Below are 24,624 nucleotides of genomic sequence, written 5' to 3' on the forward strand. Positions count from 1 at the left end.
TAAAGATCTCCATGAAGTACGCTGAAATAGGGGCAGGGCCGCCAGTCTGGAAACGGCAGCTTATTGCTTTCAATCTATAAAACTAGCTAACATTCATAAGGCTCTTATATGAATTCTAAGTGTTATTCTCAGTGTTTTACATGCATTAAAGTTTACCTCCTTACACCCTGTTAAAATAGGTATCATCGCCCTCATTTTACAGATGTAGAAATTAAGTCACTGAGTCATAAAGAAATGTGCCCAAGGTCTCAGAGCCAGTAAGTAATGAAACCTAGACTTTTAACCCACTATGAAATCATATCAGTGATTCGCCGCAGCATTTCTTCCACAAAAACAAATTTTGGTTTCTGTCCTGTTTGCTTGATATGTGTCCTGTGTTCGCTAAAGTGGAAGGGTATGTTTGGGATGGTCCGACAGAATACACGCTGAGCTGGGGAGCTGCCCTGCTGATGAAGGGGTCCTAGGGAGGTCGCATGCGCTGAGCATCTGCAAGCAGGCCGCCTCCCTCACGCATGCTGTGTGGCCACCTCACATGCGTGTCTCAGGAACACACACGCTGCCAAGGTCACCCAATCCTCTTGCACCACAGCAACACATAGGTTTACCTGTGACCTGTGAGAAGGGCTGCTGGGGAGCAAGGCCGGAGCTTGGAAGGAGAAACTGACCGTTTCTTCACCGGGCAGAAGGAAGCAAAGCCAGAGGAGAAAGGCAAGGACCTCAGGAGGAAAGCAGTTTGATTTTTTTTTTTTAAGGGTTTCAAGGGTAGAGTCTTGCAAAAATTTCTCACTTCCATTAAGAGCAACTAACTCAGAGCGTGCCTCAGTTGCTTGATAGAGCTTGATTTTAAAGTAGAACAGGCACAATTATTGACTTTAAGGACTCATCACTCAGTATCATCACATACTTTTTTATTTTTAAAAATGTGAAGCAATCACATTTTGGTGGCGCTGAGGTCAGAAAGAATTGAATTCAAATCCATTTATTTACGAGCTGTGTGTCTTTGGACAAAATTATTTAACTTCCTTGGGCCTGTTTTCTTATCTGTAAAACGGCATAATAACAGCACCTACTCATAAATTTATTGACAAAAAAATGCATAGAAAGTGCTTAGGCACAGTACCTGCTGCAGAGTGAGTGTTCAATATTACCTATTATTATCAATAAGAGAACATTACTTTGATCTATGAGCCTAGAAATAACCCAATTGAAATGAGTTAGAATGGGATCTCTCGCCCAAAACAATAAATTTCTAACTCAGTTAAAGACCCCGTTTCTAATTCAAGGGTTGCCATGTTCATCTTCCACCTCGCACACTGTGTACTCAAATGCTAATTACAGGTTAGGTGTTAATCATCTCACAAAAGTTTCTTCAGATCAGAGCACTAAGTGCCTTGTGTCTCTCTAAAGGACTGGATTTTTAGCTCTGTTCTTTGTCATGTTCCAAGCTCTTCCCTTTCTGTCTCCACTTTGAGTTGTTTCAAAATTTATTAGTCAGGAGTCAGGACACCTCCCACAGGAGAAATGGACTCTGCTGCATTCTTGTGTCCACTAAATTACTGAGCAAAAGACAAAAACAGTTGTAAAATATAATTAAATGAACTTCAGTGAAGAGTGAACTAGTTAAAAAAAAGATTCCAGAACACAAATCAAAAAGATGACACATGTAAAGCTTCTCTGTAACAAGACACCAAAAACAAAAGTAAAGATACAGGGAAGACTGGGTGAAAATTATTTGCATACAAGACAGGGAGAAATCGTCCAACTGGGGGTGAAGGGAGGGAAAGCAGGGATGTGAACAGGTTATTCACAGAGAAATAAACACAAATGGCAGTAACCGTATGAAAATATGCCAGCCGCACTGAAATCATAGTCAGCTGGACAGCTCAACCACGTGGAGGTGGTTGGACCTCGTGGAGCCACTGGCCACCACGTGGAGGTGGTTGGGCCTCGTGGAGCCACTGGCCATCTGTACCTCAGAACTACTTTAGAAGAGTGATTTTACTTCCCCATAATTTAAAAGGCCTATTTTTTAAAGGACCAGATGAAGCTGGACAGAAAAGAGTCACTGACAGCCACATGACGTTTTTCACCCCGACCCTCACTGGCGCACCCCGATCTCCATTAAGACGAGCGGTGTACCGCTTTACCGGCGGCGCCCATGTGGGGGTCCCCACCCGCGGCCTCGCGCAGGGTCTGCTTCACCCCCCCAGGAGAGCAAGCACAGGAGCAAGCGCCTGGCGCAGAGCCCCGTTCCTGCGTCCCGGGGGACATGCCGGGATGCTGGGCGGTCACCACGCCTCGGGCCACGCACCAACGGTGGTTTCGTGTGCCGGCTGCTCCACTGTCCTCTCCAGGCCACAGGAGGGAAAGCAAGGGTGACGGGAAGATGCTCCTGCAAAGGGAGAGCCCTGAGAACACCTGCACCAGGCTGAGTGGGGGCCCATCCCAACGAGCACATTCTGGGTTAAAAAAAGATGAGCAGTGTATCGCCGAACAGCCCGAACACGATGTGTCCCTTTTAAGGTGGTTTTCTTTCCCCGCATTTCCCAAGCAACTACCGCCCTTCAAAGAAGCTCATAAAAGTCTTGGCATATTCATAAGTGTTGCGCTACACCCCCACAAGATTCAAAGATTGTAATTAAGAAGCACTGCCCGGCCAGCGTGGCTCAGCGGTTGAGCATCGGCCTAGGATCCAGGAGATCACGGTTCGATTCCCGGTCAGGGCACACGCCCGGGTTGCGGGCTCCATCCCCAGTCAGGGGCATGCAGGGGGCAGCCAGTCAATGATTCTCTCATCACTGATGTTTCTATTCTCTCCCTCTTCCTTCCCCTCTCTCTGAAATCAATAAAAATAAATGTTTTTAAAAAAAGAAGTAGTTAGCTAAAACAGCCACCATAACATTCTTTCCCACATCAATACAATGATTTAAATTTAAAAAATAATTAGTGTTGCCTTTCACCAACATGCAAATCAGACAGGTCTGCATGAAATCTGTGGTACCATTTTTAAATTTAATTATTTAAATGTCAATATCTTAAGTGATAGGCTAGGAAAAAAATCTCTCTAACAGATACAAACTTTATTTTTATTTTTTATTATTATTTTTTAAAATATATCTTTATTGATTTCAGAGAGAGGAAAGGAGAGGGAGAGAGAGATAGAAACATCAATGATGAGAGAGTCATTGATCGGCTGCAGCCCGCAACCCGGGCTTGTGCCCTGATCAGGAATCGAACGCTGATCGACTGGATCCTAGGTCGATGCTCAACCGCTGAGCCACGCCCGGCCGGGCACCGATACAAACTTTAAAGCAGATGGAAAAGTATCATAAACAATGGCTGCAGCAAGTCAGTCAGGAGTAAAAATTTTAGCTCTGCCACTTTTGAGCTGAATGGCTTTGGGGCAGGTTTCTTCTAAGTCTCTTTTAATTTTAAAGTGAGGCAAATATCTATTATCATAGGTTTGTTACAGTTTCAGCTGAGATTATAGAAAGCTCCTGGTATAGTCTTGCCCACATTAAGCAATTTCATAACATAATATTTAAAATATCTTTCTCTATCAATTCCATGTCAATTCTGCTAGTCATTTAAGTATATTTATATAAGATATACATATAGATATCATATATAAATTCTAAAATGTAAATACTTAGTCTTCCCCTGAATCCTATATCCTCACTTCCACAAATCACAGACACCTTTGAAGAACCACTTCTCAGACTGTTATTTCTAGAACTTTCAGTAAGCATGTTCTCAGCTCTCTGAAAGGTAATAAAAGTAATAAAAATGAAAATACTGAAAGCAGCCCACTGATTTCCACACAGAATAGTTCCAAGAGTCATTGCTATACATATAATTTCAATAATTAGAAGGGTAAGCAAGGGAAGGGCCTTGCACACAGCATCAAAGAGAACTCCCTACCTATACCATTTACTGAGGCTGCCTGACCCAGCCACTCTGCCATAGATGTGATGGGCAGGAGTAAATTATATTATGCTTTGCCAGCTCCAGTTGGTATGGCCTGAACATCCCTGGGCTGAGATGAGAAACAGGTGAAATAAAAATTAAAATCTTCAGCCCATTGTGTTTGTGATCACTTCTCAGCCCTCCCAAGTTCTCTCTACCATGTGTTCAACCATTAACATATAACAACTGAGAATTCCTTCTAGGATGTTATATGCAGTAATTTTTACTGGTTAAGGCTTTCTCATAGGCAGAAACCTGGGCCTATTACTGCATGGTTATTATTATTTTTAATGTTTTTATTCATTTGAGAGAGAGAAAAAGGGAGAGGGAGAGAGAGAGAAACATCGATGTAAGAGAGAAACTCTTGGATTGGCTGCCTCCTGCATGCCCACAACCCGGGCATGTGCCCGGACTGGGAATCAAACCGGCCACCCTTTGGTACACAGGATGCTACTCAACCACCTGAGCCACACTAGCCAGGGCCTGCACGGTTATTTTTGAAGCATTTACTGAGTAGCTCCTTTGGGCCAGGACCTATTCTTTGCTGGGTTTAAAATACAAAAATGAGTAAGGCATGAAAACTATCATGGTACAACAAGATACCTGCTTACGACAGGAGCCTAAGATAAATGGGAATTCAGAAAACTAGTCCTTCTAACCGCCTTGGTGAGGGGAAAGCCTGGAGAGGCTTGAAGGATGGGCGAGCAGGCGCAGGGAGTGAGAAGAGCCAGGGGGAAAGCATTCAAGAGACCAAAGACAGGAGTGGGGAAGAAGGGGACGTGCACAGGCTACGAGCAGAAAAAGGGGGATTATGGAAGGAAAGGCAGCGAGTCACGGAAGGGCGTGCACGCAGTGCTGGGAGGTGAGCTTTTATCCTGCAGAGAACAGGGTGCGGAAATAACTTAAGGGGGGTGGGGGACAGATTCAGTCTCTCCAACACGCTTTCCTTTGGAAAACCTTTGATCCCAACACAGGGGCCCTTTCGTTCTACGGGTCGTAGACAAATATCATGAAATGCTTTTTAAGAGCTAGAGCAAGCACTCGAATTTTAAACTAATAGTCAAAAGGGGGTTGAAATGTCAGAAGTGAATTTCTAACCGAGACCTCTGGTTCAAAGCAGTACAGAAAAACCCCTCTGCCAAGTTGCCGTTTGTGATGGCTGTTCAGTTGTATTTATTCAGCTGTGGTGCACTTGGATCCTTATAAACGTGAACCATGTAGCTGGCAGAGTTTGGCTTTCTCCTATGGATTGGATTTGGGGTGGATTTTTTTTCTAATTTCTCAAGAAAAATGAGCATGCATACTTTTATTATGAATTCCCTTGATGCCTAAAGTCAAAAGATTTATTTAATTTGGTTAAGGGTTCTAATTATGCCGCAGAGGTCATAACATCTCTCAAATTTTCCCGTCAGAGTTCAGTTCAAATGTCTTTTATTTTACACTTATATTTGTAATCTCCAAAATATAAAAATGGCACTTCTACAGAAGTTGGTTTGACAAAGCCAATATTCAGTGGATTCAATTTATAAAATTAGCAGAAGACAAGGTCTAAAGTTTACAAGAATGCTTTCTGTGGGCCCATTTGCACCACCCCCCTACTCCACCCCCCACCCTGCCGCTGCCAAGACAGAATTAGGATTCAATTACAGTAACAGGGCAATGTTTTCATGAGTCTCAGATATTCAATAAGAGGTGTAATATTAATATAACTGCATACAAAGTACTGTGCTTGGACCAAGACTTCCATTCTAACTTGCTTCTGTTGGCCTGAAAAATTAGAAACAAATCCAGCATCTGACTTTAGCTGGGTAGTCCAGTCTTTTCTTCAAGGCAAGGGAGGCTTTTTAAGCCAAACATAACATGTGGAAGGAAGACCGTTCCACGTGTGCACACAGAGTTTTCGATTCCACATTTCTCAGTAAAAATGCCCCAACATAACAGTGTTCGAGCAGGATAAACTAAGGGCTGATTGATCAATAACCACGTAAAATGTCGAGGATGTCTTCAACAGATACCCCAATACTCCTCACTATCCTTTTGCTCAAGTTACTATCTTGAATCATATGAAACGACCAGTTTTGTAGTTCAGAAACAGCTGAAGTGAGTTACTTCACGTGATTCAGCCTACCACTAGGAAATTCCGCAGAACTGAAGGTAACTTGGCCACGTTTTTCTGCGGATCTAACTGATTTATCTGCTTCTTTAAAACATCACGAAGAGCGGGCTTTTGGAAAGAAGGGTATCGAAACTCATACAAAAACAAAACCACAGATTTTATCAATAAAAATGTTCTAACCATCAGAAAAACGCTAAGTCAATCTAGGAAGAAGTTTTTCTAAAAATTGTTTATTAAACACCTGCTTTTTTGTTTTGCCACAAGTTTTTCCTGGAAAATACATTGTTCTATAGGCAGGCTGAAGAGAGGAAAGAAAGGGAGAGAGCTGGGTTCCTGCTGGGCGGGGACGGCTAGTGAGAAATTCAAGCTTCGGCTGAACTCCCCAGGCCTGTTTCCTCACCTCAAAGGCAGGCCCAGGATCAGGTGCCACCTAAAGCCCCTCCTGGCTCTAGCACTAACAATGTAGTGGGATTTGGGGTAACAGACCATATTCTACCTGTATCCACTTGCGTTTCACATCATCCTACTGCCAGCTCATAAATAATTTTACAGCCTGTAAGGAACAGCCATTAACTGCCACTGGACCTCAACCAAAAAGAAAAAAACTCCACCGCCTTCACTATATATAGCGCATATTTTTGGGGCGGGACATTCACACGGCCTGCACACGCTCAAGAATCCCTCTGCTCTCTGTTTTAGGTCCTATATAACCGCACAACCCTCCACTCCGGCTCCGCTTCTCCCGCTTGGTCTCCTACAGCTCAAACACGTTTGAGATGCCCTGTTAAGGAAACAACTGACAAGTTTTGGTGCTGCCCTCAAATAACAATCTACAAGCTCTCATCTCACAGTTCAAGCAACTGCTCCACTTCTGTTGTAAAAACAAGCACATTTCCACGAAAAGCGCTTTAAGTGTTCAAATGTTAAACCATTCTAAAAGGCATACCAAAAAAAACAACAAAAACTCTTTAATGGCTTCATTATTCAAATAAAAGAAAAATAAATGTATTATTTCCAGTGGAAATCAGATTGCAAATTGGCAGTCTCAGCCCACAAACATGTTTATGTGGCCCACACAGTATTTTAAAAATATTTGATCTAGTTGCCAATGTTTTCAGATGGGAAAATATCACTTCAAACTCTAAATGTCCATCTTCTCTTGAAAAATTGAAAACTAGGACACCACTAAGGGCCTCATTTCACCAGCCAGAGCCAAGAGGTGGCCTGTGCTCACCTGTTTACAGAAGTTTGAGGATCTGAGCAATCCCTTTTGGTATTTTTCTCCCTCAAATAAATGAGCCAAATGATGCTCCCCCCTGGTCAACGGTAGATTCTGTATTTCTCACCCTTACTATCCTCACCATGACATAAATAATTCAATCCAGACCAAACTGAGGCCTTCCGAAGCTGTGTGATAAACCACTGGTCGTGAACTACCTTAAAGAGACTAGATAAGGTAAACTTCTCGTTCTTATTAATGTTATGGTTATATCAAGTTAAGGAGTTTTCCAATTGTAACAGAGTGTAAGCATTAATTGAGATCTAGATGACATGAAACTTTAATTTTCTTTTTCAAGGTGTGGTATTGCTAGATTTACATTTCTCTATTATAAAAGCTTTTCAAAACCTATCCGCTTAGTACATTAAAAAAACCACAGTTACTTATACTGATCTTCTGCCCTCTTTGCTGAAAATAGTTGCTATATTTTCCTAATCAGGTCATAGTCATTTCAAAAGCCTTAATAGTTTCTTGTCTCTACCCTGCAATGAAAAGTACAGAGCAACCGATTCGACAAAACATATTCCTAAATCTTATTCTTGGCCCTATCAGGGATTCAAATACCTCTTGTCAGGTGGAGATAAGAAGGCTCATTTCACAGGAGTATTATTAGCAAAAACGGCACAAATCTTGAGTCGTGGTAACATTAATATGCAGGGTGTTAACCAACTATTCTCCACCTCCACAAGCCATGGAATAAAAGCAAATTGAAGTAAGCTGCAACGCAGGTAAGATTAGACATAGCTCTTTCCTCTCTCCCAAGACCATGGGAAACAGAAGATGAAGGGAACACAAAGGGCAGACTCTACCGGAGACTTGACCATGGAAAAGGAACAGCATCTGTTGCCACTGTAGGCTTGACACTGCTCAGAATGTTGCTGAAATTTTTAATAACTCTTCTTCTAAAGTATATTACCTTTTCCATCAATAGGACGGCTGAGCCAAGGCCTGGGAGCATTTCTGATGATACAAGATCCACTGACCATCACAAATTCATTCCCTTTAATACCTGAGATCCTAAGTATAGGGTTCCAAATTTAGAATATACATATTCTGCACTCTACCACAAGGAATAAAATCATTATTAGCTCCTAAATTCAACTACAAAAGCACAGCAACAATTTTGCTTTATGTTGCAAAGGAAAAATGCACTTTTAAACATCATTGATGCAAGCATTATTTCCTTCAATGTATCCACATGACCAAAATGTGCTTGCTATAACAGTTTCTTTTATGAACAGAAATGCAGAAAACAAACGTGCATTTTCTATAATAATCTCTGCCAGTAATAGGCATAAGTCCTCAGCCCAAAAGATAACATGTCATAAATGACTCCTTTATACTGGTTAATTACAAAACAATTCTCTCCAAAAGGAATAATCTACAATACTGCAAGTAGACTAAGAAATCACATCTGTACTTTAAAAGTGGTTAGAAGAATCTGCCATTTAAAAAACTAGATAGGGCCCGGCGGGCGTGGCTCAGTGACTGAGCGTCGACCTAGGATCCAGGAGATCGCAGCTGGATTCCCGGTCAGGACAATGCCGGGACTGCCAGCTCGATCCCCAGCAGGGGCCATGCAGGAGGCAGCCGGTCAATGACCCTCTCATCACTGAGGTTTCTACCTCTCTCCCTCTCCCTTTCTCTCTCTGAAATCAATAAAGATATATGTATACTTTAAATCAATGGGTAAAAAACAAATAAATACAAACAAACAAACTAGGTATGACTTAGTGCTGCAAGTTTTAGCTCAGCCAATCAGTCAGCCTGGCAAGTGTGGATGGGCAGAAAGCACCGGGCCACGCAGTGTGTGCTCAGATCCTGTACCACTCTCTGGAAATCAGTGCTCCAAGAAGAGTGAGCTAAAAATGATCCTCAGCTTGCTTTCCACTGTTTAACATTTCTATGACTCCAGCACTACTGGCATTCAGTAAAGCTTAATGATAAATACTGCATATGGATAATATTTAAAGGTTTAAATTATCCTTGAATGCCAAGTTCAATATAAGTACAGGTAAGCAAGGCCTGGCACAGTGACTGGTCCATCTCTGGGCTCATTATGAGGATGATGGCAATGAACTACTAAGCATACAGACTGTCACTCATCTCTATATTCATTATCTATTGTCAAACTGTAACTTTTACCAACCATATTCTGTACTTCAAGTCTTTTATTTTTTTTATTGTTCACAAATACACTTGAAGAACCCTGAGTAGCTTTTTTCCTGGGGTCATTCCCCTCCCCCCCCAGCTCACCAGCTTAGCTCTTAAAACAAAATAAGACTGTACCTGGGATTTATTTCAAAATAACTTGAGGGACAGAGGTAGGGAGGGGAGACAGGAGGTTGGAGAGAAGGGGAAACAGATGACATAACATTGGGTTGGGTGGGGATGTAAAGTACAGCATAGGAAATATAGTCAATAATGTTTTAATAGCTATGTAGGAGTGACTATGACATTAGATGGACACTAGACTTACTGGGGTGATCATTTTGTAAGGTATGTAAATGTCTTATCACTGTTCTACCTGAAATGAACATAATACTATGTGTCAACTGTAAATGAAAAATAAAGTTTAAAAAAAATTTTTTTAAAAGATTGGGCTGGGTGATAGATGAAAGCTTTCATTATACCATTCTCTCTACTCATATATGTTTGGAATTTTCCTTAATAAAAAAGTTTTTCTAAAATAGTGAAAGAGAGAGAGAGAGGTCAGATTATCACTACTTCTAGACTATACTCCTAAAACTTCACTCTCCATAATGGTAGATATGAGCCACATGTGGCTATGTAAATTTAAATGCAAATTAGTTTAAATTAAACAAGATAAGAAAATTAATTCTTTAATTGCATCAGCCACATTTCAATAGCTACATATGGCCAGTGGCTACCATACTGGCCAATGCAGTAGTAAAACATCCCATCGCCACAGAACGTTCCACCGGACGGTGCTGTTCTCAGGCTGGGGTGGTATCTCATCTCCATCTGGTACGCGAGGACATAGCCAAGCTCCCTGGGATAAGTCTGAATCCACATCCATCAAGTAAGTGCTAAAGGGGTTGAGTCCAAGAATCTAATCAAACCCTCCTCAGGGTTATTATGAAGGCCAGCTTTTACCCACGGAAATCTAATCACAGAAACGTGTGAAACTGCACCACTTCATTTAGGACATCACTGTAGTGTGTGTGGTGAGTTTGGTGGCAAAGCCAATGTGCACATTAGCAGCAACATTCCAAATGTATATTTAAAGACAGGAGAGAAAAAATCCTGAAAAATGATTCCAGTTCTAGTTTGAGAAATGGAAGAGTCACACATTTCAGCTTCCAACTTGTTAAGTTTTCTCCTCCCACTTCTTTTATTTTGGAATGGGAAAGCAGCTATCTACTTGTTTTTCTTAACACAATTTTCTCATGGTTGGGATTAAAAATTAAATCAAATTACTGATGGGAGATTATCCAAGGATAGCTGGAATGAACCATTTGGGCCAAAAAAAATCAAAGCACATAAATACAAAAATCCAGGAAGGTTGACTATGAAGACCGTGGTCCAAGCTTTCATCTACATCTAGTGAGAGTTTGTTTCCCGGGCAGACTGAGTGCATCTGTGAGTAATCCGAGTCTCATGTGTGTGTCTTCATGTGTATCTGAGAGAGAATGTAAAAGGTCTCAAAATAACCTTGACTTTCTAAAATGAGATTATTTTGCTGTCTAAAATCATGCTCTGGACTAAGAGAAAGTGATGAAGCAGGCAATGTTTTTAGTGTCCTGTAGTCTCTCTGAAATCAGAGAAAACAAAAAACACACACACAAAAAAACTAATAACCATATACATCAATTGTAAAAGAAGTTAAATCTGTCCAGTGAGTTAACTCTCTCAGGTATATCTCTATCTCTATTCAGGAGAAACCAGTAATTCTCAACCTCTCCCCCCACATCCACCTGTGCAGGGATGGGCGTACCCGATGCTTCCCAAGCAGAGGGCCTGTCTGTTAGAATACGGGGATGGAAGAGCAGAAATTGGAAGGAGTGCTTGTTCTGTCGTCTACAAGTCCCATTACGCAATGCTATTAGGAGCAGGGGTTAAATGATTTATCTAAAGAGGTATTTCAAGACTGAGATTTTAGAAAAAATAGTTACAACCTAAACATTTAATTTCACTTTAAAACATATAAACACACATTTGTTCACCAATTTTCGGACAAAGGCCAAGATTTTTTTCCTCATAATCAATCAGAGGAATTCCAGTTGGAGATGTCCTTCTAGCACAAACCCATAGGCATCATCCATGACTTCCAGTTTGTTCCCCTCAAGTGGACCCAGAATTTAACATTTCAATGCAAACTAAATGCAGATTCTTCCGATTTTTACTTTTTTCTCCAACTTTTTTTTTTTTTAATATATCTTTATTGATTTCAGAGAGAGGGAAGGAGAGGGAGAGAGAGAGATAGAAACATCAATGATGAGAGAATCATTGATCGAGCCCACAACCCGGGCATGTGCCGACTGGGAATCGAACCCCGATCGCCTGGATCCTAGGTCAATGCTCAACAGCTGAGCCACGCCTGTTGGGCTCTCTCCAACTTTTAAGTTATTTTATCCATATTACATCCACAGTGGTTTTATGTAGCAAAAATTCTCACCTTTATTAAATCTTTCCAAAGCATCTAATTTAGAAGCAGCAGCTCTATTTCGGCACTTTTTCGTAGATTATTAAATTATGCCACTACGATGATTACTCCGACTGGCATAAGCAGGTTTGGAAACAAACAACTGACCCCGTAAGCACGGGCTCTTGCTTATTGATCCAGCTGGCGTGGTGGGTACAGGAATGCACATGTGGCCTAAAATAAAATAACAGCCTGCAGGTCAGAGGCACTGGGAATGCCGTGGGCAGGCGGTATGCCCTGGAAAAGGAACGAAGGGCCCGCATTAACCTGGCAGTGATTTTGAAAACATTCCCTCCCGATTCCAATACAGTGTTTCAGTCTCCTTTGGGTGCGCCCTTTTTATCCCCACTTAAACCAAAATAATAAATTGTTCATGGTAGCCCTGGAGAAAAGAAAGTTGGGGTTATCCTTACAGCACTCCTCAAATTACATTATAAAAAGGGGAGGGAGGCAGCCAAACGGGCCCTCTTTCCGAATGCCGAGCCGCCTGCAGACGGGAGGCTGGAGGGTGGTCAGCGGGGCCTGCCACCCTCCCAGGCGCGGGCGGCGGGCATCGCCTGAGTCTCAGGCTTCCCCGCTCACTACCTCCTAGACTTACGGGACGCAGGAGCCACGTCTATGTGTTTCCAACAGCAAGGGGCAGCAGGCTAGAAACACTGGAGGTCCCAAACCACCCGAACGGTCACGACCAAGGCTGCCAGCGGCCGCGGCTCGGGTGGGGCGGGCCAGCACGACTTGGCCACTCACTCCTGAGTCACGACTTACTCCAGGATTCTGAACCGTGGTGAGAGGGAGACCCACCCCCAGAAACAGATGTGGGTTCTGGTTTGGCTTGGCGGAAGAATGAGAAGAAATATGGTCTACACATCTTCACTCATGCATGGTGCTGGCCCGGGCTCGATGTCTGGTGACTTAATGAATGGGAAATAGGAAAGTCCGTTGAGGAATAAAACATGAGTTCTTCAAGAAAGATTTAGTAACATGAAGAAGTATCCCTAACTCCACGATATGCCGATATAAATGTCTTTTACATGAAGTCCCTGAGAGTCCTCCTCACCTCAGCTTTGATTGGGTTATGAAACCCAATTCAGACTCGGGTTTCCCTCCACACAGCTTAAAAGCCAGCTTTGGAATAGCAGCTAGTGGCGGCAAATTAATTATTATCCATTTCAATCTCTGAAACCGAACCTTAATTTAATTGTCAGCCTTAAGGTCATAAAATACCTTGGAATTCCGGTTTCTGAATGGGGCAAATTTGATTACCAACAACTAAAAGATTTCTTTAGAGGGCTCAGAAATAAAATTGTTCAACAGTGGACCATCCAACATTCCCCAGAGGAGAAGTGACTAAGAGGTTGACTAAGGATTGAAAAGGCTTTGAAAACAAAGAGGTATGTAATAGATAATGAAATAAGTCATTCCATCAGGCAGTGGGACAGTCTTAGATTAACTTGCCACACACACAAAAAATCAAACCAAATCTCAAAGAGTGGAGCAAAGGTGACGAATTTGGGGAGAATTGAAGAATGAATCAGTTTGGTTCATACAATTTCTGAAATTGCTATTAGAAATCTCCTCTGGGTTAGGCTCATACAAAGTGAAAGGATGACTTGAACAATTTTCCTGAAAATTCTCAAACAGATACTTAATCTGGGCCCTTAAAATTGCTCAATATTAGTTAATGTTGTTTCAAGAATCATTACCTAATTTTTTTCTAATCTATGCAGACAATGTAAGCCCAAACTTTCTCTGATTTTTTTCAAAGCAGTTTTAAGCTTTGGCACAAGTTCATAGCTCATATATCAAAAATATATTCCCTCCCCTATATTCTGTATCTAGTTTCTAAAATATATACTATGTAATTGACTTGAAATGGGTATGTTAAATAAGTTACAGAACAGACTAGGCACTAAGCACTCAGAAACAAGCGCTTCCATCCTGAGAAGAATGTGAGTTCCATTCCAAGGAACTAGCAATGAAAACTACAGAAAAGTTTAGGTGACCTATCAAGCTTTTTCCTTTTCTGAGTCTAATTTTTACAACAGTTTTTTTTTTTATTGCTCTCCAATAAATAGTAAAAACCTGATAAAAGATCAGTTTGTTCTGAGCATATATTTTTAATGTCCAGAGTAACCGGGTATGTTACAAAAGTAACATTCATGCTTCCTTATTTGCATAAAGTATAAAATAAGAGCCCCAAGCCAGGAAACAAGGTGCTTTCACCTAGGTTTTCCCAAAATACAGGGGCCTGAGGCAAGGACATATATGCATGTAGCTATTTTGGGAAGTGATCCAGAGAAACAGGAGTGGGGACTGGGAAGTGTAATAGGAAAGGTCAGCCATCCATCCTAGGGCTATACATATGGAGCTAACCACTCCTGGTGGCCGGGGCCCATGTGGGGCCCCCAGATTATGCCTCAGGATTGTCCAATTTAGTGACAAAAGAGAGAAGTATTTATTCATCAGCTTCCATTGTCATCAGTCTACAGTTGGCCCATGGGATGGTAACTCCTTTGGACATCCAGATGTGTATATAGGTCAGAAGAGCTAAGCAGAACCCATGTGGCTACAGCAGAGATGCCTGGGGCACAAAGCTGTTGATATGTAGACACCTGCCTGACATTCGCACAGCAAGAGCTGGAGTAAAAAAGTAGACTGAGAGGATGTGGGCTGGCACAAGTCTCATCCAACACAAGTCTTATCCAATTGAGCCAAAGGATCACTTTTCAGCCATCCAGTCAAACGTTTCTTAGTGAGGGTGCACAACATAGTCCCTTCCCTTTTCAAGTCCTTTTCAATCCTTACGTCTGGTGACATAGGCTGAGAACACAAGAATGTGCTCAAGGCCAGCAGGACACACTGCTTATGGTAATGAGGTTACTTCAACATTTACCACTATATTTGATAATTCCTCTTTACTTAAAAAAGGTAACTTAAAGAAGGTGGGGGGAGCTCCAGAATACTATGTGGGTGACACATAAAGTGTAGGCATCACTGCTGCAGGAAAGTCACCGAAACCTGAGCTGGAGAGCAGAGGCCTCAAGAAGAGAGTATGTTTGAGCTGAGCCTCAAGTCAGCTGTGACTAGAAAAAGGGAAGACTGCACATTTCAGGTGCAGGAGAGAAGGGGGAAACGCTCACTTCCTGCTGGGTGGAGGGGGTGGCAGCTCTGGCCTGAGCCCAGTCTTCAGTTAAAAGCCCTTATTGCCCTGGCCGGTGTGGCTCAGTCGGCTGAGTATTATCCCATGCACCACAAGGTCGCCAGTTCGATTCCAGGGTCAGGGCTCATGCCTGAAGCTTCAGGCTTATTCCCCAGCGGGGGGCGTGCAGGAGGCAGCCAACTGATGTTTCTCTCTCCCTCTCTCCTCCCTCCCTTCCCCCTCTTTGAAATCAAAGTCCTTATTATTTCAGTATGTATCCCTTTTATTGAAGACGAATATTTCCTGCATCATTATAAGCACTTTGTATACTAACATTTAATCCGGTGAATCTTTAAGGAAGGCATTGCTATTATTTTACAGATGGGGTGTGTGAGGTACACAAGGTAAGTCACTTGCCGAAGGTCCCAAAGGTGGTTCAGTGGCAGAGCTGATTCCCCAGAACCCCGGCAGAGCCCACATTCATAACCAAAACGCTATGTACTACAGCCGCTCGGCAGAGAGAAAACAAAGCAAGAAAAGCAGGGTGCCATCTGATGCGTCCGCAGTTAGGAACAGACGGCTGAGAAAGGCCTGATTCGGAAGCATCCCAAGGGAAATAATTCTGTCACGCAGCTGGAAGGCCTAATGGCCTCAAAACCATTTCCAGAGAGAACAGTCCCAGAGCTGGGGCCCCAGTGAGCAGCGCAGAAGGTCTTTCTGAAAGTCACCACCCATCACTCACTTGGTGACGATGCTACTGGACACTCGTTGTGACTGAACAATAGGGACAATCGTACTCTCTGCCTTCAGCTCAGTCAGGCTCCTTAATAAACACACTTTCTTGCCCTCTCATCATTCTAACATGTCTAGCTGGAATTAGAGCAGGGCAAACAGAGTAAGAGAAATCATTACACAGGGAGATAATTTTTAGAAAATAATAAAGACGCTTGGCTCTGTAGTAAATTCCCTGACTAGGAAGGTATGGCGAACTCTTTTTTTTTTTAGTATGTCTTTATTGATTTTTAGAGAGTGGGAGAGAGAGAGAGAGAGAAACGTGATTTGCCTCCCGTTCACACAGACCAGGAACCAAACTCGAAACCCAGGAATCAAACCGGTCACCCTTCAGTGCACCAGGCGATGCTCAACCAACTGAGCCACACTGGCCAGGGCGGTATGGCAAACTCCTACCTCTCAGCATATGCCCTGCCCCTCCCAAGGGGAGGGCTCACCTCCCGATCCCGTGGCCCTCAAGCTTGGCCAAGTGGCTGACAGAGCCACTCTTTGCAGAAGGACTGTTATCCACCCCCGTCCTGTACATTTAGGAGAGACCATTTACTTTGGCCAGTGAAGTTCGTGTGGAAGTGACCCATCTAAAAGCTGGAAAAATCAGCTCAGGGTTTAGCAAATCTTTTTTTTCTCTGCCACCAGACTGGCCATGTCCAAAATGGGAACACTCCCTCGGCCTGGGTCCGGGCGTCCACACAGCATGGAACAGATCTCAGAGAATGGAACAGACAAGGACTCTGGGCGCAGAATAAAGAAACTTTTGCTATGGAAACCACAAACCTGGGGGCCAGTGGGTCACTTCAGCATGCTTTAACATAACTGCCCGATACGGACAGTAGGTCTGCATGCGTTTGGGCCTAAGAGTCATTGCTTCTACGGCCCGTCTCTCCCACTCACTGGCTGTACCACAGTAGGTAAGTAAAGTAACAAGTTCTCTGTGCCTCCTTCCTTGTCTATAGTACTTCTCAGGAATTCTGTGAGGCTAAACTGAGAGAATCGTCTTGACAGTAATTTAAGTAGAAAAAAAATTAAAAATCAAGATGCTGAGCAGGCTTCCTGTGCACAGAGGTCTTTGGTCAAGGCTTTTCCCTTCAACAGCAGATCTGAGTAAATGCAATGGGCACCCTGATGAGACGGACGGGACTCACAGTGGCCTGAAAACAGCACAAAGGGATGAGACGAATGAAGGTGTCAGGTCTTAACGAGCCCTGGCTTGTACAGACATTTCTCATACTTTCATAGAATTCAATGGATTTTCAATTTTCTTTATGGGCCACGCTGATTGGTATCTGCAGTCCAAGGTGGACCCCCACCCTTCAGGACTCAGTTTCTCTTCTCCATCCTGAGGAAGGGCTCCGAGCAGAAGACGGGCAGAGGAAGCCGTGCCGGGGATGCTGTCCCTGGGCCCTCCTCCTTCCCCTCGGGCAGTTCCTCAGTCTCACTTCCTCTGCTGTTTAAGGGCTCAATTTGGCCACGAAAGGAATCGACTCCTCTGATCCTCTGCCATCTCCCCTCCACTGTACTGAATCCTGAAGAATTACTACTCTGCAGACTTTCAGTGTCTTCCATCAGCCAATTCCAAGGGTCTGAGCCACCCTAAGTTAAGGACAGGGGTGGACGGGATATAAAACATGGGAAGAGCCGTGTGGTACTTATGCGCGTGCCTGGAAGCAGGCGCTGCGTGGCCTGGGCTCTTCCCACGGCCCACTCTGAACGCCGACGTCGCAGCGGCCCTGCGTTTCCTGACGAGGCTCTGCCTCCCTTCCAGAGCTGTGCGCGGGCTGTTCCTGGGCTTGGAACCCTTTCCCACCTCGCTTTCCTTGCTCAGTTCTACTGCTCATCATCTTTCAGGGAAATCTGAGGAGAGCATCTCTAATACTCCGCATCACCACCTCAGCCCTGCACAGAGAAAGCGCACAGGACGCAGATGGGTGAGGAAGCCAAGGATAATTACCGATGGCTCGGCTACTGAGGGTTGTTTTGTTCTGCAATTTCTAACCTACCTACATGATTGTGATTATACTTCTACAGGAAAAAGATTAATAAGAAAATCATAAATTCTTCCCTAAGGAATGTTACTGAATCATCAAAAACAAGCAGGTACATTTTATGTTACATATATATTTACAATTTTTAAAATGCAAAACAAACAAAAATGGCAGGAACAAAGCTCCCACGTGGAGACCAGAGACGTTCTTTTCGGAGCAGGAAGCCTCCGAGGCCTCCGCCTGCTCCCTCCACCAACACAGCACACTCTGTCCCACGGGTCAGAGTTCAGGAGGTGCACAGAATGTGTACACACGATTCTACTTCCGGTGTCCTTTGACTTGAGCAAGGCACTCACACTCATTGGCACGGACCCTGAAAAAACAACGTGGCTCTAATGCCTTGGCTCTGGTTGTATCAGGGAACAGACTCCTGATTTCCACCACAGGCCAGGTCTGAGATGATGCAAATTTGACTTTCGATCACCCAGCAAATTCTTTTCAGAAGTCAGTCTGTATCACCTTAGCCCAAGCATTGTTTTTATGTTCAACAGCGGCGGCATTGATGGGCTGCCAGCAGGCTCGAGTGGGTCAGGAGAGGTATTGTTTAGTTGGAAGGGAGTTTTCTGTCAATCTGGATTTTAAAAGGGGTTGAGGGGGATATCAATTATATTGTAAAGTAGGTCTCCTTGGAAAAAAGGGCAGAAGCTGTAGATCTGGGCCTTTATTTAAAGAATGGTTCAGCTTCGCTTACCCCAATTGAGAAAGGGCTACCTTAGACTACGAGAAACAGTTCCCAGTAAATGATAAAAATCCAAGAGTAGCCCTATGTCCCACCCCAGCCCTGGTCCCAACCAAGTTTAAGGTCCTATAAAGAGAAACACAGGCACAGAAAACTGATTGTAGCCTGCTCCACAGGGAGTCTAAGCCCTGAGATCACTGTCGGCAGTGGCATCACCAGCGGGTATAAACACTGGGTCTTTTGGCAATCAATCAAAGTAGGCCATCCAAATCATTCGTTCCTTTGTCTGGACACAGACACAGGGTGGCCTCTTTGAAAGCACTAAGCATCTGTTCCCTTTATTATATGAGTGTCCCTATAATCAGACAGGGTCCACACACGCAGAGTGTCGTGTCTAAGCAGCAGTTTATTCGAGATGGGTTATGCTTGCTGGTGCAAACCTCAAAAAATTAAAAAAAAAATACACTAATGATCTACGAGCTTTTATATCAGGCTGGTGGATATGTGCAGTTTTGTTATTTTAATCAATTCCTAGGGGGTCTATTTTTCATTGTGATGTAGACATGTCATTTTTTAAAAAGCTATTTTAAAAGATTTTAAAAATCTACAGCTTTTAAGATTTTAAAAGGAGAGATTACTGCACCTCAAATGCTTCTTGGATTCCTTAATGATTGCTTATAGAGCCTCAAGGTGAATAATTTATATCACTGATTAAAGAGTTTTAATTTTTAAAAACCTCCCCCTGGAAAACAGCCCCTTTATCATTTGGATGGCCATTCCCTGGACTTTCCTCAGCTCCATTAATCTTTCTCCAAGTACAGCAGCCAGAACCCTCCATGTGGGCCACATCCTCAAGCCTAGAAATGGCACTTTTACAACAAGGGAAAAATAACATTTCAATGTCAGTCCCCACCTTCCTCCTGCTGAACACGGACCATATCTTCAGGAACTGTACGTAATGATCCTCAGACAGATGATCCTTTACCTACATCATTACCGTTGACTCAGCAACAGGCAAACAGTTCCCGTCTCCCTAAATGGCTTATATTTGTCACTTTAATACACACAGACACTAAATCTCTCAGAAAATAATAGTTCCAGGGAAGAAGGGAATTTCTCTCTTGTCCACTGACATGTCCTGAGCACCCAGCACATGGGGGGAGGTGCTCAATAAATAGTGTTAAATGAGCAAATAAATGAACTCGGTTTTCCATTTCTTTTTGCTCAACAAAAAACAATTAAACATGTTTCTTGAAGGATATCATAGCGGAATGTCCACCACTGGAAAAGTTTAAACACGTACCTTCTGCTAGGAATAAATATTTCTGCACTGGGGGTGGGGGGTGGAGGGGGGTGGTGGTGGAGCTGAACCAAATGACCTCTCAAGTTTCTATCAAATTCTAGACTCTAACTGGATGAACACCACACTCTAAGAGAGTGGACCAGCTACATAAAGCCTGATTCCGAGGTAGAGTAAATCACCATGCTCTGCTTAAAATAAAAAGAACAGCTGCCCTGGGGCTTGGAGGCAAAAATACTAATTCATCCAAAACGTGGACACATCCCCAGGGGAGAAATGCTCTTGCTGATCATCAGTTACATTTGGGAAACCGCAGATGTGCTTCAGGGTCTGCTCGGAGCCAAGCCCCAAGACCATCCGTGGGAAAAGGGAGAAGCCAGGGGATGAGATTAGAACGGAAATAAAGCCTATCACACCAAGCTGGAGATTTTGTTTTCTAGCCAACGGCAAATCCATTGAAGAAACATCTGAATTTAGCCTTGAGGTTTACATGGTTGTAGCTGAATATAAAGCAATCAATCCCCCCTTACCTGGTGGGGTACGCTCCAAGACCCCCAGTGGCTGCTCGAAACCTCAAATAGCACATACACACCTATGACGAAGTTTAACTTGTAAATCAGGCATAGTAAGAGATGAACAACAATAACTCTTAATAAAATAGAACAATTATAATAATATGCTGTAATAAAAGTTTATAAATGTGACCTCTCAGCACGAATTTATTTTTCCTTCTTCACAATTTCATAAGATTTTTTTTTTTCTTTACCGTATTGGAAACTTTCACTTAAAGGAATCACTTGACAGCTTCTCCTTGGCGTACCTGAATCGCTCGCATCACTACTCCTGTGCTCTGGGGCCATTACTAGGAAAAATGAGGGTTCCTTGAACACAAGCACTGAGGCACAAGTCAGTGTGATGACTCAGATTGCTACTAAGTGACGAAAGGAAGGGAGCGCACCGGCGTGGATAAGCTGGACAAAGGGGCACAGGGGCGGTTCCCGTCCCTGGGCGGCCCAGCAAGTGGCCCATCATCATGTTACTCCAAACAGCAGCCAGTTTGAAACTTACGAATTGCTTATTTCTGGAATTTTCCACGTAATATTTCTGGACTGAGGTTGACCATCAGTAACTGAAACCCCGAAAAGCGAAACTGTAGCTATAGGGGGATTACTGTAACCGCTTCATAATCTAGAAACTACTGCATCTGACATATAAGGATTTTTCTTCAGTGAAAGGTCATATTTACCTGGGATGTCACACTAGTGTGTTCAAAGTTGAAAATGTCTAAAATTGAGGGCAAATTATTCTGACTGAACTTTCCTTCGATCTGGAGGAGGGAGGCAGTTTTCAGGGAAAGGAGATATGGTCGTGTTTTCCTAAAGAACTTTTTGTAAAAAATCGAATTCCAAAGAAGTCACTAGAGAAACCCCATTCCCGCACAGATGGACTCCGGAGCGACTCTCTTCTCTCCACACTCTTTCTTTTGTTCTAATCACAGAGCAGATAAGGGGACAGAAGGGGCAGAGAATCCCACTAAGAATGACGCAGTGTGGACCCCTCCGAGCCGTGTTTGGACAATCGGCATGTACTTGGGTGTTTTGAAGACAAACTGCAGATGCTACACTTAAGACATTTACAGAGTGAGAAACAAAGTGAAACAGTTCCCTGGAAATATATGAAAAGACTTCAACTTTGTAGTCAACTCCGGATCACCCATACCACAGCTCAGTCAGAGAAAGAAGTCTTCTGTTTTTAAACCGTAAGTAATTTAATCTTAATTCCAGTGACAACAGGGAATGCGCAGAGAAAGCAGTTACCTCCTCCACGCGCACGCTTTTAAAAACCTCTGTTATTTGAATGAGCGAGGTCTTACCCAAGAATTCTGTGGGATTAAGCTCACATCTGGTTGACAGACCTGGTGTTGGATATGATTTGGCCACACAACTAAATCTTAAATCCACATACTGTTCCTATTTAACTGACATATATGAACTAACTAATTTATAGAAAATGTGCAGCAAATTATTTCTTCCAACTCCCCACGCCTCAAGAATGCACCCGCAATAGGTATTACAGAAAGATACCCCCCCACACACACATCTGCACTCCCAGATGCGGTCCAATTACCTAAAGTAGATATTGTTATTTTAGTTATCTGAATCCCTGCCTTGGAAATAAGTATAGTGGGGGCGCGAGTAATTATACCAGACAAACTTGACCTCTCTGGACCCCAATTTTCTCAATAGAAAAAAAAAAAAAAAAAAAAGCAGCTTAGCCCAGAGGCTACAAATTTCCTCAGTGACAGCAATCTCTGACCACTAATTATCAAGAGTACAATTTGTGTGCAAGAGGAGGTCGGAATTCTTAAGTCTGTCATTAACCATCACAGCTTTCAATGCCGGGAAGACCCGCAGTTACACTTCCTACGGCCGTTGGCCCTTTCGGACCCGGGAGACGGTCTCCGAAAACGGCTCGGCGCGGAATCATCAGCCTGAGTCAGAACACGCGGGGGACCCGGGGGGGGGCAGGGGGGCGGCGGGGGCAGCGGGGGCGGGGGCGGGGGCGGCGGGGGGGCGGCGGGAGGGCGGCGGGGGGCAGGGGGGATAAGGGGGCCTCCGGGCGGGAGTCGCGGAAAGCGCGCGGAGTCTGCGAGCACCGCCCGCGTGGCCGGCGTCGCGTGGCTTCCAGTGTCTCGGGGACTTCTGTCTGTCTGTATCTACACAATCTGTCCAGCCGCCACCTGCAGCTGCACAGCGACCGGCAGGCGAAGAGAACGGGAAGGGGGGGGGGCAGAGCAGGAAAAACCTCGAGCGACGCGCCCCGAAAGTTGGTGGGGCGAAAGTGGACTGTGAACATCGACAAAGAAACGGAGACGGAGAGAGACAGAGAGGGAGAGGGCTCCGCCTTCCCCACCCCGCTCCTTCCACCAGGGAGGACGGGCCGCCCCCCCGCCTCTGCCTCTCACCCGGGGATGCGGGGAAGCCGCGCCCTCCGCGGCGGGCCGGGCGCAGGGGCGCAGGGCGCAGGGCGCACCCGGGAGGCGCGGGTCAGCATCCCCCCCGCCCGCGCTGAGCGCCGCCCCCCTTCCTCTTCCTCGGGCCGCCGCCCCCGGCCTTCCTCCGGCGGAGCGTTTTAATTCCTCCACCCAGCCCGACAAGGGGGCCTTTAGAAAACTTCGCGAGGCCATGTGGGGCTTTTGTCCACGTTCTGGGCAGGGCCCGGCTCCGGGGCGGACGCCTGGGGGTGTCCGGACCTCACAATGCGCTGGGGAAACACCGCGGAAATCCCACCCTTCTCTTTTCCGACCCGCGCCGGCAGCCCGGGGACGCGGCGCCCGGCGAGTCCCCGCGCCCGCTCGCCCCTGCGCCGGGAGCCGGGAGGAAAGCCCCGCACCGGCGCCGTCCTCGGCTGTCACGCGGGAAGGTGTGCGCGCGGGGAGCGAGGCGGCGGAGAAACGCCGCGGCTAAAAGGACCTTCCGAAGGGGAAACGGGAGAGGGGTCCCTTTCCTCCCGCGTCCTGGGAATCGGGGCGCAGCGGGGCGCTACACTTGCATCACGCGGCGGCCAAGGCTCGGCGCCCCTCGCCTCGGCGCAGACGCGCGCCCAGCCCCGCGCGCACCCCCACGCCCCAGCCGCCCCGCCGGGCCCCCCATTCCCGCCCGCCCCCGCCCCAGCCCCAGCGGGACCAGCAGCGCCGCGGGAGAGGCGGGCTGCGAAAGAGGCCCCGGCACTCACGGGCTGTCTCCCCACGGCCACGGCCATCGCGGCGGCGGCGGCGGCTCCGGCTGCGCCCGGGCTCCCTGCGCCAACGCCGGCCCCGGCTGCGGCCCCGGCTCGCCTCCCCCGCGCCTCCGTCGCGGCTGCGTCTGCTCGCGCCCGGCTCCCGCGCGGCCAGCGCCGTCTGCCCCCCCGCGCCGCCGCCCCTCCGGCTTTATTAGAGCAACATGGCCTCCCGCCTGGGAGCGACCATTTGCTGCCCCAGAAAGGGGTGTGCGCCCGGGCGGCGCGGCGGCGGCGCGGGCAGGGCGGGCGGGGGGCGGGCCTCCGGGCCCGGGCGGCGGGGCTCGCGGTCCCCGAGGGTAACCAGCACCCCGCAGCGACCCTCTGCAGCCCCGCCGCGACGCCCCGAGCCCGCGCGCCGGCCGCCGCCCCCCGCTCCTCCACGTGCTGGGGTCGGAGGGAAAGCCGGGCGCGGCGATCCCGGCCCCGGGCGCGCCACGCGCTCGGCGAGGCGGGCGGCGGGAGCGGCTGCGGGGAGCGCGAGGGCGCCGGGCGGGCGGGCGGCGGGAGCGGCTGCGGGGAGCGCGAGGGCGCCGGGTCAGCGGGGGCGGCCGCCCGGAGACATGGGCGACGCGGCGGGCTGCGCGGACCCGCCGGGAAGAGTCGCGCCCACGGAAGGGTGTCCCCCAGGGAGAGCCCGCGGCGCGGGCAGGGGGGCTGTCACCGAGGCGGCGGCCGGCGGGGCCGCGGGGGAGGAAGACGCCGGAGCGGCTGCTGCTGCGGACGACCCACCGCCGCGGCTCGGGCGGGACCGGAGGACCCCCCGCGGGGAACGGGCGCGGCGGACTCCCCCGGGCGCGGGGCCGCGGCCGCCGGGAGTAACGGAGGCGCGCCGGCCACGCGTGGGGCTCAGCCGCCTTGATCT

At 46.3% G+C, this 24,624-nt stretch overlaps 1 protein-coding gene across 3 annotated transcripts in view; it reads right to left on the reverse strand.

The window, feature by feature from the left end:
• Window positions 1-23,782, reverse strand: part of SEPTIN11 (septin 11) — an 89,816-nt gene extending 66,034 nt beyond the window's left edge. For all 3 annotated transcript variants that reach the window (XM_087826830.1, XM_087826824.1, XM_087826832.1), the window contains exon 1: window positions 23,715-23,782. In XM_087826830.1, the coding sequence (XP_087682956.1) occupies window positions 23,715-23,741 (27 nt within the window). In that variant the 5' untranslated portion in view covers window positions 23,742-23,782. The remainder of the gene's footprint in view (window positions 1-23,714) is intronic.
• Between the last annotated feature and the right edge of the window lie 842 nt (window positions 23,783-24,624).

Source organism: Miniopterus natalensis, chromosome 1 (genome assembly GCF_054644295.1).
Source record: "Miniopterus natalensis isolate mMinNat1 chromosome 1, mMinNat1.hap1, whole genome shotgun sequence".
NCBI classification, from domain to species: domain Eukaryota; kingdom Metazoa; phylum Chordata; class Mammalia; order Chiroptera; family Miniopteridae; genus Miniopterus; species Miniopterus natalensis.